This window comes from Dromaius novaehollandiae, chromosome 29 (assembly GCF_036370855.1).
Source record: "Dromaius novaehollandiae isolate bDroNov1 chromosome 29, bDroNov1.hap1, whole genome shotgun sequence".
NCBI classification, from domain to species: Eukaryota; Metazoa; Chordata; class Aves; order Casuariiformes; family Dromaiidae; genus Dromaius; species Dromaius novaehollandiae.
In genome coordinates, this window is record NC_088126.1 from 736,194 (window position 1) to 748,260 (window position 12,067).

General features: G+C 63.5%; 2 protein-coding genes across 7 annotated transcripts in view; one reads left to right on the plus strand and one right to left on the minus strand.

Annotated features, from left to right (window-relative positions):
- Nucleotides 1–8,297, plus strand: part of GATAD2B (GATA zinc finger domain containing 2B) — a 51,549-nt gene extending 43,252 nt beyond the window's left edge. For all 6 annotated transcript variants that reach the window (XM_064499047.1, XM_064499048.1, XM_026118392.2 and 3 more), the window contains 4 exons: nucleotides 998–1,200; nucleotides 2,325–2,435; nucleotides 3,351–3,468; nucleotides 4,319–8,297. In XM_064499047.1, coding sequence (XP_064355117.1) covers nucleotides 998–1,200; nucleotides 2,325–2,435; nucleotides 3,351–3,468; nucleotides 4,319–4,452 — 566 coding nt within the window. In that variant the 3' untranslated portion in view covers nucleotides 4,453–8,297. The remainder of the gene's footprint in view (nucleotides 1–997; nucleotides 1,201–2,324; nucleotides 2,436–3,350; nucleotides 3,469–4,318) is intronic.
- Nucleotides 8,298–8,672: 375 nt separating this feature from the next.
- SLC27A3 (solute carrier family 27 member 3) lies at nucleotides 8,673–12,006 on the minus strand. Its single transcript, XM_064499049.1, has 10 exons — nucleotides 11,478–12,006; nucleotides 10,836–11,045; nucleotides 10,587–10,745; nucleotides 10,197–10,321; nucleotides 9,917–10,111; nucleotides 9,739–9,829; nucleotides 9,463–9,661; nucleotides 9,275–9,372; nucleotides 9,057–9,187; nucleotides 8,673–8,974 (listed from the first exon to the last, which is right to left on the minus strand). The coding sequence occupies exons 1-10, from the start codon at nucleotides 11,950–11,952 to the stop codon at nucleotides 8,798–8,800; spliced, it is 1,860 nt and encodes a 619-aa protein (XP_064355119.1). The 5' UTR covers nucleotides 11,953–12,006; the 3' UTR covers nucleotides 8,673–8,797.
- Nucleotides 12,007–12,067: the final 61 nt, after the last annotated feature.

Here is a 12,067-nt window from a genome sequence, read left to right on the forward strand (position 1 = left end):
AGCCGCTCCCCTCGGCGCTGAGCTTGCAGCCGGTGCGGGTGCCCCGGGGCTTGCAGGGCGGCGCGACCCGCCTCGCAGGAGCTGCGCCCTGGGGAGGGGTCTTCGGGCAGCTCCTTCTGCCAGGGTGCTTGGAGCCGAAATTCGAAGTCGTGGAAGCCCCGCTGAGCCCTGACTGCCCGGGGATCCCCCGCCGGGGCCCTGCCCCACGCCGAGGGGCTCCGGCTCCGGGCGAGCAGCCTGCCTGCTGCAGCGCCGCTGCTGAACAGCACCTCGCCCCGCGCCGGCTCTGCCGCCCGTTGCCGTGGGAACGGGAAGAGTAGCCCTGGCCGAGTTGCAGGAACTCGGTTATGTAAATTCCCCGGTGGCGTTTTGGGGGCAACGTCCCTGGTGAAAGTGGGAGGGGAGGGAGCAGTTTGCGAAGCAGCCGTCCCCCATGCCCAGGGCTGAGGCTTCCAGGGCCGCGGTGCTCCGGGCACGACGGTCCCGGAGTGGGTTTTGCCGAGGTTTGCCTCTCCTCGTGCGTTACGTGCTCCAGCTTTCTGGCCATCCTCGCGGCCCTCCCGTGTCCTCTCTCCAGTTTAACATCCCTTTTGCACCGGGGAGTGCAAGTCTGGACGCGGCGCTCCATGCGCAGCCTCGGAAGGGCTGAGCAGAGGGGAATAATCTCCTCCCTGAACGTCTGGTGCTCCCTTGCCGATCCAGCCCAGTGCGCGGTTAGCCGCCTCCGCTGCAGGCGTGCACCACCGCCCTGCGCTCGACTGCACTAGCCGGACCCCCAGCTCCTTTTCTGTAGAGCTGCTCCCCCCGGTTGGTCCCCAGCCTTTGCTGCGCCCCAGGGTGGTTCTGTCCCTGGTGTAGGACTCCCCGTGTTTCTCTGTAGACATCGAGCTCTGTTACTGCAGCTCTTGCCCACAGCGAGGTTGGATGTTGGAGTGAAGCTGTCCTGGGAGAGTCTGTTTCTGTGTTGGCCTCAACTCCTCTTCCTGGTGACTTGCAGGGAAAAGCTGCGCATCCCTCCTGCGTGTGGAGCCCTTCGTCTGTGCTCAGTGCCGCACCGACTTCACCCCTCACTGGAAGCAGGAGAAAAACGGGAAGATCCTGTGTGAGCAATGCATGACTTCCAATCAGAAGAAGGCACTGAAGGCAGAGCACACCAACCGGCTGAAGAACGCCTTTGTGAAGGCTTTGCAGCAGGAGCAGGCGAGTACACGGCCCTTCCACCAGCCGCGTGGCAGAGCGCGTTTGCTCCAGGAGAGCCTGGGTAGCCTCCAGGGGAGCCAGCCCTGACGTGGGCTCCCAGATCTGCTGCTCCCTTCTCTTCGGGTGTCTCCAGACAGCTGCGCGTAGCTCTGCAGTATGCCGTGGCGGTGGGGTTCCTCTTGCGCTGGCTTGGGGAGCTTCGGTTCTCCGCTGGGATGCCCAGCCCCGGTCCAGCCCGTACAATGCTGGTGCTAACGGTCCGGCACCGCCCGCTCCTGCGGCGCGTGGGGCACCGCGAGCGTGGCTGCTCCCTTCCCTTTGTGCGTGTGGTGTGTTTCCCCGCGGGGTTTGTAACTCCTTCCATCGACAGCAGTAGGAGGCAGAGTGGGTTGAAAACTGAGTCAGGACATCTGGCTTCTGTTCCCAGTTTTGCCACGGACTTCCTGGAACTCTCAGGAAGTCACTTAACCACTTGCTGCCTGTTCACTTATCTGTAAAACTGGGGGATCTGATAAATCGATGTTGGAGAAGGTGTTCAGAGGCCCTGAGATACCAGAGGAATAAACCAAAATCATCATTTGTGAACAATGAAAATGAAACGTGAAGTGAAATCTGACTTCTGACAAGTAGGACAGGCCCGTTTTGGAGTAAGAAGAGTCGTTGCCTTTGGGCTGTTTGTAGCAAGTGAGCGCAGAGATAAAAAGCTGTTCATGTTGGCTGCAGCAAGACTGCAATTCCAGTAACACCTTGGAAAAGCAATCGAGTTTTAAGTGGGTAGCAAGACTTCAAAATAAACCAGTGATTGCACAGCACAGGGAGCACAGGCTGTGGGAGGAACCTACTTCCCCCTTCTCCTAAAATACTGCCCACTATAATCTGTGTCAGTGTCTTGTTGGTCTGTTCGTGGCACCGGGGGGGTCAGCTCCGACCTGTTCGGTACAGGCGTGAGTTGATGTACGATCTCTGACTTCCTGCATTGCTATTGCAGGAGTTTGAATCTTGCCAGAGAGGCTGTGGACGTGGAGGAGAAGGTGGTTGTTTCTGGGGCAGGGCTGTTTCTAACAGCAGAGGGGCGAGGTCTAACCGGGCTGTGCAGGCACCTCTGAAATGCCTGTTTCTTGCAGGAAATCGAGCAGAGGCTACAGCAGCAGGCAGCCTTGTCTCCCACTGCAGCTCCCGCCGTCTCCAGTGTCAGCAAACAAGAGAACATCATGAGGCACCACACGCTCCGGCAGGTGAGCGGCGCTCGCTCTTCCGTAGCTCCTACGCGAGGCTCCCAGCCAAGGTGGGAGCAGGACTCGCCTGTTTGTAGGCCGGACGCTTTCTTTTGGTTCAGATCTGGATGGACACAGTGAGAGCTCCGTGTAGAGAAAGGAGGCCTCTCTTCTCAAAGCAGGTTTTGGGTCTGGCTCCCCTTTGAAGTTTGGGCACTTTGCTTTTTCCTCTGACCTTTAAGGTTGCTTTTAACCTTAGTCCTTTGGCTAGGACTAGTCTGTGCAATGTATTAGAAGCTCTTCAGCGGCTGGCTAGCTGGCCAGCCACCTCCTCCCAGGGCAGCGTGCCTGCGGGCCAGGCTAATGGGCACGGCATCCTAACGTCTCTCTTCTGCGGCCCGGTCTCCACTTCTCCCACCCGTTTACTTCAGTTCTTAGTACTAACAGAGACTGCAGTTGCTGCTCTCTCCTTGCCCCCTATTTCTGCCTTCAAATTCTTGCCTCTGTCACTCCCAGGCCGTCCGGTGGGGGAGCTCGAAGCACAGCCCAGGACCGTGTTAGTTGGCTGCGTATCTCTGAGTGATCTGCAAACAGTGTCTTCCACATACCGGGCAAAGGCCGTGGCTGCTTCTTCACTCTTCTGCAGCCTGTGTCATAGCTCAGTTAGCATCTGCTTCCAGGCTTACTGCTGACTGCCAGGCCGTCTTGGTACCTTCCTGAGTTTTGATCCATCAGGATTAGAGTTCAAAATTACACTCTAGACTCTTGGCAAGAAAATGAATTCTGCCCGACTTGCCTGTACGTGGGAGCTGTAGTTCGATCTGCTTTCTGCAGCCATGGCTGTGTGACTGGAGCCCTTGCTGGTCCAGGAGAAGGCAGATGTGGTGTCTAGTGGTGTATGTTCACTTCCTCCTCGTTTGTTCTCTCCTTCCTCAGGCTCCGCAGCCCCAGAGTACTCTGCAGCGTGGCATCCCCACCTCTGCCCGCTCGATGCTTTCCAACTTTGCTCAGGCACCTCAGCTGTCTGTGGCAGGCGGTCTCCTTGGTATGCCAGGTAACGTCCTGCTCCTCGCTAGAGCGGGGGACATGGGGGCTTAGACCAGGCAGAGTGCGACAGGTCGGTCTGTGCGGTCCAGGCAGTGGCTTGATTTCGGGGGCTGGTGTCACCAGCGCAGGCTGGTCGTGACCACGGCACTTCCCTCCCCTGCCCCAAAGGCACTGCAGGCCTCCGTAAGGAGGGTGGATTCGGATTAAAGTGCAGTTGCCCAGGGAAAAGCCGAGGGGATCCCGGCGCGCTGCTGCTTGCAGTCGCTGGGCTCAGTCTCAAGCAGGGGGGCTCCTCAGGGGGGTGCAGGGTGGAGCTCTGAGCCCAGCCTCGCGCAGGGCCGCGGTGCCTCCACGGCACTGATCCCTCCGAGCGGGCGCGGGTCCGGTGGCTCTTCCTAGCAAGCCACGCTGCTGCCCGTAACTCGAGGCGCGATGTCGAGGCGGGGATGGCCCCTCCTGAGCACGACCCTCGCGGCTGCCCCCCACCACCGCCGGGCTCGGCGCGGGCTGCCCGGGGCCCCGGGGAGGAGGGTGCTCTCTGGGTCGCCGCAAAGGCAGCTGCCGCCAAAGGCGGTGCAGAGGCATGAACTGAAAACAGAGGCTAACACTGAGAGGGAAATGAAAATGAGCGTCGGAGGGCCTTTTGCATGAGGGGCTGGAGAGTCCGTTTCCCGCGCGGCCAGAGCCTTTGTCTCGGCGCAGGGTGAGCACGGCGCTGGCTTGCGCAGCGGCCGGCGCCCTGCAAGGGAGGCCTGGGACGGGCTCAGCCCTTCGCCCCTGCGTCGTGTCGTGCCGGGAGTCTGTGCGGCTTCCCGCGTCTTGGAGGAGTCCCCACCTGCTTCTCTCTCCCTCTCCAGGTGTTAACATTGCATACCTGAACGCCGGGATCGGAGGCCACAAAGCATCGAGTTTGGCGGACCGGCAGCGGGAATACCTTTTAGATATGATCCCCCCCCGGTCTATATCGCAGTCCATCAGCGGACAGAAATAACGCCTGTTGACCGTTCCCCTTCCTCCCCACTTCCGTCGCATGCAGTGCCTGTACTGGTGCCTACCGTACACGGGGAAAAAGACAAAAAAAAAGAAACAAAAAACACAAAAAAACAAACAAAAAAAACCCATTTCAAACCTTCAGCGACCTGTCCTTTTCCAAACCTTAACTTCTTTGGTTTTCTATAGCAGTGAGAGGTCACTTCCTTTGCCCGAGGTCAGAACAATGTCTGCTTGAAATCAGCACTATACATGTGTTAAAGCTTGTTTTATGCTATTTTTTGTAATGACAAAGCATAGAATTTTTAATTGTGTTGTGTTTTGTTTTTGTTTTTTTTTTCCTTTGCTAAATGGACGGTTAAACATTTTTTTCCTTTCCAGAGACTTGTAAGGGCATCCACTCTACATAAAGTGACCATTTTTTAAAGGGCAGCCTGTGCTGACTCGCAGGGAAACGGGGGCAAAGAGATGCCGTGGGCCGGAGCCTGGACCGCCGTCCTCTGCCGCGGGTAGGGCGCTCTCTTTCCTTTGCTCGGCAGGAGCAGGAGACGCTCTACGTCTGGCGTCTCGGCTCGTGCGTGCCGCCCCGCGCCGGTGGTGGACGGCGCCGGGAGCCCCGCCAGCTCCGCCGATGCGGTGGGACCGGCCGAGCTGGGGCTCCCGCGCGGCCCCGAGAGCCGCCGGCGGGCGCGTGTCGGTCTGACGTGGCGGCACTTCTCGGCGCTCGCAAGCGGAAGACCTAGAGCAGACTGTGATCGGCCGCGGGGCACGGCGGCCCCGGGCCGCGGCGAGCCCCCTCCTCTCCCCGCCGCGCTGCCGCTCGCTCCGGAGCAGCGCTCGGTCGGAGCTGCCTCCCGCGGCCCCCGGGCAGGAGCTGGGGTCCCAACGGCGGCAGCGACCCCAGAGTGAGAACAAGCGGCAAGAGGCGGCTGAGAAATGCTCGATTTGCACTTAACCTTCACACTAACAGGCCCTCCCCTCCTCTTCCTCCTCGCGCCCTCCTCTTCCTCCCTGGAGAACTTTGCAGAGCAGAAACCCCGAGGGCCCGGCGGAGCGGCGGCTCCCCTCGCCCCCGGCCCGCGGGTGCGGAGCAGAGCGAGCGCGTCGCGATTTGCTGCTTCCGAGGAACCGACCCCTGCAAGTGGCTGGAAGGAGTTTCCTGAGAGTTTGGTGGTGTTTTTTTTCTTTTTTTTTTTTCCTGTTGTTTAAAAAAAAAAAAATTTACTTGTGCAATTTTAAGTGCTAAGTCACCCGTGTGGAGTTGCTTCTATTGGGGGGCCCAGGAGCATTGGCCCCGGCTGCAGTAGCCGAAATCTCGCAGCCCGGCGCGGGGGCCCCGGTGGTGGCCGCTCCCCCCTCCCGGCGCCCCCCCCCTTGCTTCAGTGAGCACTTAGGCCCCGGGGGGGGGGGGGGGCTGCCCCCTCCCTCCCTGCCTGGGGCCCTCCAGAGGCAAAAGGATTTTTTTTTTTAATTTTGGAAACTAGTGAAGCGTAGTGGCGTATATATATATACATATATATATATTTTTTGTGTTTTTGTTTTAATCTCGTGTAGCTGGCGCGGCTCCCCTCTTCCGCGCCCTCCAGGACATTGCGATCCTTCTAAAATCTCTGTATCTCCTTCGATTGCCCCGTCGCCCTTTGACGGAGCACTTGGACTCATTGCTTCTTCTCCTTGGATAAACCTGAGAAGGGTTTTTTTGTTGTTGTTGTTTTTTATCAGCTTGTCCTTCATCTCCCCGCTCTCCCCCCGAAAGTGGCTCCGCTGCCGCGGCCCCCCCGCCCTCTCCCCCCTCATTCAAGTGCCATTTCTCCCCCAGTCAGGTGTTGCCGAGAGGTACGAGGTGACCCGGGCGCGTTGGTTGAGATTAAAGTCTAAAAAACAAAACAGAAACAAAAAAAAAGTGCAATACTTAAGGATGAGTCTCTGCCGCCGGGGCCGGCGCACGCGGCGAGCGGTCGGAGGAGTCGGTGACTCCATGGTGCTACGCGAATCGCCCCGGGGAGGGAGCGGAGCCCCTTCCTGCCCCTCGCTCCCGGCCCCCGGTGCCCCCCGGCCCCCCACACCCCGCGCCCGGGGGAGCCCCCCGGCATCGGCGGCGTTCCCATGCCGGCGTTCCCGCGCCGGGCCGGGCGCAGCGGGGTCCCTGGGGCGGCCGTTCCCCCCTCCCCGTCCTGCCCGGGGGAGCCGAGGTCCTCGCCGTGTCTGTGATCTGCACAGGTTACTTTTCTTCTTTTTTTCCCTTTTTTTTGTCCTGACCACAGCGCGTGAACACCCTCCTCCCCCGCGTAGAGTGTCCCCCCTACAGATGTGATATATGGTAGAGTTTTTTTTTTTTTAATACAAAAATAAGGAAATTTTTTCCTGCTTTTGTTAGCTTTTCTTTTACAGCTAGTTGTAGATCCGCTTGTGAAAATGCTTATTGGGTTTTTGTTTTTTTTCTCTTTTTTTTTTTGTTCCTCCAACGGCATAACCTGCCCCTTCCTGCCTCTTCTCTAACCTCCCCGTCATCTCCCCCACCCCGACGAGATCTTAATTAGCTTATGATATTGCTGCCGAAATGTTATAACAAGGACTCATTCGTGTATATAAGCTATTTCTTGACACATTAAAAAAAAAATTGTACATTGTGTAGAAAACGAGAAGAAAAAAAAACGAAAAAAAAAAAGCAGAACAGCCTAGCCATGGATATTGTGGAAGTTGTTACGTCCTTTTCGTAGTGTGGCCTCTTGTGTATGACATGAACCGTGCAAAAGGGTGGTTTCCGGCGGCTCGGGCGGGTGGGGAGCAGAGCGGGCGGCTGCGGCGGGCCGCGGGCCCCCCCGCCGCGGCAATGCACTGGTGGCGGCGGCCACCTCCCAAATCTGTGCCTTTCACACACCCCCGACGGGGACCCCAGGCGCCGCCAGCGCCCCGGCCGGGCCGAGCCGAGCGGAGGCGGGACGGGCCCCCCCGCGCCGGGGGGCCGCAGCGCCGGGGAGCGGGGCCGGGGGGGGCGAGTATTATAAACTGTAACTGTATTTGCACTGTTTTTATTATTGCATTGGCATATATACAATATACATCTATAACAACCTGCGGTGTGCGGCCTCCTTCATGTTCCCCCATGCACGCAGAGGTTCCCCCCCGAGCTCCTCGCCGCCGGGGGGGCGAGCGCCAGGCGGCCCCACGGGGTCCCGGCCCCCCCCGGGCGCCAGCTCCTGGCCCCCCTCCCCGCTGGGGCAGAGGGGTCGTTTTGGGGCGGCGGGGCCGGGTTTGCACCGGGACGGGGCCCCTCGTCCCGCGGCCGGGCGCTGCCCCCTCCCCGCCGCCCGCACGAGTCGCTAAGGAGGATTTTGGGTGCTGGGGGGGCGGTGGGGCCCTGGCCCTTGCGATGGCCCCCTGCGAGGGTCGATCCCCCCCGAGTGGCACCCAAATCGCTGCCGCCCTCGGCACCGTCCTGCCCTCGTCCCGCTCTGCCGGGGCTTCGGCGGCGGCACAACCCGGCGTCCCTGCGGCGGGAGGGGGACGGTCACCGGCCACGAGTGTCCCGCGAGGGGCCCAGCCGCCTGCAGCCGCGCTAACCGGGGAGGGGGGGGGGCCCGGGAAACCAGGCCTTTTGCACAACTTAAAGGTTTCTTTTTTTTTTGTTTGTTTGGTTTCTTTTTTTTTTTTTTTGCATTGTGTTTGAAATCTGGTTCAAAAAGGAAAAAACAAAAAAAAGCTGTTTAAATACTGCCAACTGATTATGCAGTGACTGATTAAAAATAATAAGCTAATTTTTGGAGAAAGGATTAAAAAAAAACTTTGTAATATTTATCACTTGCAAGCTATGTTTAATAAAGAAAGGAATGATTTATAACTTTTCACGAGGCTGGTGTGCTGCATTTGGGCCGCGCGGCGCCCGGGGCCACGAGCCGGCGTCGCGTCTCCTGGCTCGGGGGGTTTTGGGGTGAGAAGCGCCCGACCGGCGGCAGGGACACGTCGGTCCCGGCACTTTCCGTGGGAAAAGCCACTTCCCAGCTGGCAGCTCCAAGGCTGAGCGGGAACCGGGGTGGCATTGGTCGCTGCTGAATTGCTGCTTTGGGATTTCTTCGTGTTTTTTTGGAGGGGGGATCCTGCACCCTCCCCCCACCCCAGCTCCATCCCACCCAGCCCTGTCCCCACGGGCTCGGCCAGGGTCTCCGCGTCCTCCCGCGGCACCCAGGGACCCCTGAGGCCAAGAGACCCAGGCAGCAAAGCTTGCTACAAAACAGTCTTTATTTATCCTGAAAAATAAAAAGTGGGTGCGTTTGCACGCAGAAGGAGCGGGGCGCAGGGCCGCTGGGTTCCGGGGCGGGGGCCGTCGCGGGGCCCCCGGGAAGCGCCTAGATGCGGAGGCGGCCGGTGATGAGGTCCCGCCAGCGCGCGGGGCCCAGCGGCACGTAGGCTTTGGCGGCCTCGTCCAGCAGGAAGAGCGGGTCGGGGACGCGGGCCGGGTTGAAGCCCTCCTGGGCCAGGCGCACCTTCTGCTGCTTGAAGGTCTCCGTCATCTCCAGGCGCTCCTGGGGGCCGAGCGGGCTGGGAGCACCGGCGCCCTGGGGCCCCCCCAGGCCCCCCCCCCCCCCCCCCTCCCCCCCCCGGTACCTGCAGGCGGAGGAAGCGGGGCCGGGCGTAGGGCGGCAGCAGCTCCTCCACGTGCCGGTAGAGCCCGGCACCGTCCAGGCGGCAGCCGGGGCGCAGCACCAGGGCCGCCATCCCGGCGCGGCCCTCGTGGCCTGCGGGAAGGAGGCAGAGCTGGCGGGGGGGGGCCCGGGGGGGGGGGGGGGCCATGGGGCGGAGGCGGGATGGGGACGTGCCGGTACCTGGCACGCTGACACCGTAGACGGTGGCTTCCTGCAGGGCCGCGTGGGCCACCAGGGCCTCGGCCACCTCGGTAGTGGCCACATTCTCACCTTTCCACCTGGAGGGACATTTTTTTTTTTTTTTGGGGTGCTGAGCGGGTGCCCGGCGCTCCTGGGGGTGCGGGATGCCTCGGGGGGGCTGGGGGCACCTGTACGTGTCGCCAGTGCGGTCGCGGAAGCGGACGAACTGGGCGGCATCCTGCTCCATGAGGTCGCCGGTGCTGAAGTAGGTGTCACCATCGGCGAAGACTCCCCGGAGCAGCTTCTGCTCTGAGAGCTCCCGGCTGCCGGCGTAGCCCAGGAAGGGGGTCCGCGGCGTCACGGGGGCGATGAGCAGCCCCGTCTCGCCTGTGGGGACGGGGACGGGTGACGGGGCGGCCGCCGGGGACGTTCCCGCCTCCGCTGGGTACCGCCAGGCTACTCACCGGGCCGCACGCGGATGCAGCGCCCGGCCGCGTCCCGCACCGGGGCCCCCTCAGCCACGTCGTAGCGCACGAGCTCGAAGGGCGAGAAGAGCTGGGGGGGAGGCGGCCGGGTGGGAGTCAGGGTCAAGGTCAAGGTCAGGGTCAGGCCGTTCCCACGCTGCCCCTGGCCCCGGCGCACCTTGTAGATGAAGCTGCTGCGCCCCACGGCGCCCGGCGTCCCCGTGTAGTTGAAGAGGGTGACGTTGCCCTCGGTCATGCCGTAGGTCTCCACGATGCGCACGGCCCCGAAGCGCCGCAGGAAGGCTCGCCACACGTCGGGCCGCAGCCCGCTGCCCACCGCCAGCCGCAGCCTGTGCTCCCGCTCGCCCTGGCGCTGTGAGGGCTGCGTCAGCACCGCCCCCTTCCCCAAAAAACGGCAGCCCCTGCTCCCTGGCACCCCCACCCCTCCCCCGGCCAACCTGCGGCTGGTTGACCAGGTAGCGGCAGAGCTCCCCGATGTACTGGAAGACGGTGACGCCCTCGGCGCAGCAGTCGTCCCAGAACTGGCTGGCTGAGAACTTCTGCTTCAGCACACAGGTGGCCCCTGGGGAGGCCCTGGGTCAGGCCCCTGTTCCGCACACACACACACACACACACACACACACACACACACACACACACACACACACACACACACACACACACACACACACACACCCCCACACCCACACCCCCGGCCACACACACACACACACACACACACACACACACACACACACACACACACACACACACACACACACACACACACACACACCCCCCCACACCCACACCCCCGGCCGCCCTCCCCGGGCCGCTGCAGCGCTCACCGATGCCGATGCAGCCCACGACGCCCAGCAGCGAGCCGGCCATGTGGTAGAGGGGCAGCGCCACGTAGACCACGTCCTCGCTGCGGGCGCCCACCAGCTCGTAGAAGCCCAGGCACATGATGGACTTGAGGTGGCTGACGCGGGCAGCTTTGGGCAGCCCTGGCGGGGGCAGAGGGGAGATGGCGTCGAGCCGCGGTTCCTCCCCCCGCCCAAGCCCGGGTCACCCGGGCGGCCCGGCCGGGCACCCACCGGTGGTGCCCGAGGTGAAGATGTAGAGGCAGGTGTCGCTCATGTCCTCGGGCGCCCAGACGTCCTCGGGCGCCAGCTCCTCGGAGGCCTGGTCCAGGAGCGGCTGGAGGGCGACGACGCCGGGCGGGTAGGGCCCAGCGCCCAGCACCCACACCGTGATGCCATTCTGCTGCAGGCTGGGCAGGATGGGCTCCACCGCGGCAAACAGGTCTGGGGGCACAGGCTGGCATTGGGGGGGGGGGGGGGCGGGCTCCGGCCCCCCAGCCCCACCGCAGACACCCCTTGCGCCCCTGAGGCTGCTGATGCCCCCGGTGCTGGAGCCACCCAGGTCCCCCAGAGCTGCCCCGGGGCCACAACCACCCCCAGGAACCCCCCCCCCCGGCTGCCCCCGGACCCTTTGCAACCACCACAGTGTCCCCAGACCTTTTGCAACCCCCGGAACCCCCAGACCCTTTGCAGCCCCCCAGACCCTTTGCAACCCTCCCGGACCCTTTGCAACCCCTGCTGCCCGCCGGACCCTTTGCAACCCTCGGTGCCCCCGGACCCTTTGCAACCACCGCAGTGCCCCCGCAGCCTTTGCAACCCCCGGAGCCCCCGCAACCCCGGGCTGCCCCGCGCCGCTGCCCCGGCGGCGGCGCTCACCGTGGGTCACCAGCAGCGCCCGCGCCCCGCAGGCGCGCAGGCAGTGGCGGAGGGCGGCGGGGCGCAGCGCGGTGCCCAGGAAGGCGGGCCGGGCGCCCAGCGCCGCCAGCCCCAGCCAGCCCCACACGAAGCGCGGCTCGTTGCCCGCCAGCAGCCCCACGGCCACGCCGGGCCCCAGCTCGCCGCCGCCGCGCAGCGGCCGCCGCCGCAGCGCGTTGGCCACCCGCGCCACCCGCCGCGCCGCCGCGCCCAGCGGCACCGCGCCGCCCGCCGCCCGCAGGAAGGGCCGCGCCGGCGCCGCCCGCGCCGCCCGCAGGAACCGCGCCGCCAGGCTGCCGCCGCCGCCGCCCGCCGCCCGCCGCCGGCACCGCGCCGCCCGCGCCGCGAACGCCAGGTCGGCCCAGAGGTGCGGCCAGAGCAGCCGCTGCAGCAGCGCCAGCGCCGCCAGCGCCGCCGCCGCCGCCGCCAGCACCATGGCTCCGCGCCGCCCGCCCCGGCCCCGGGCGGAGCCGCGCTGCGCCGCCCCGGCCCCGGCCCCGGCCCCGGCCCCGGCGCCCGCCCCCGCCCGGCCCCGCGTCTCCGGGCGCCCC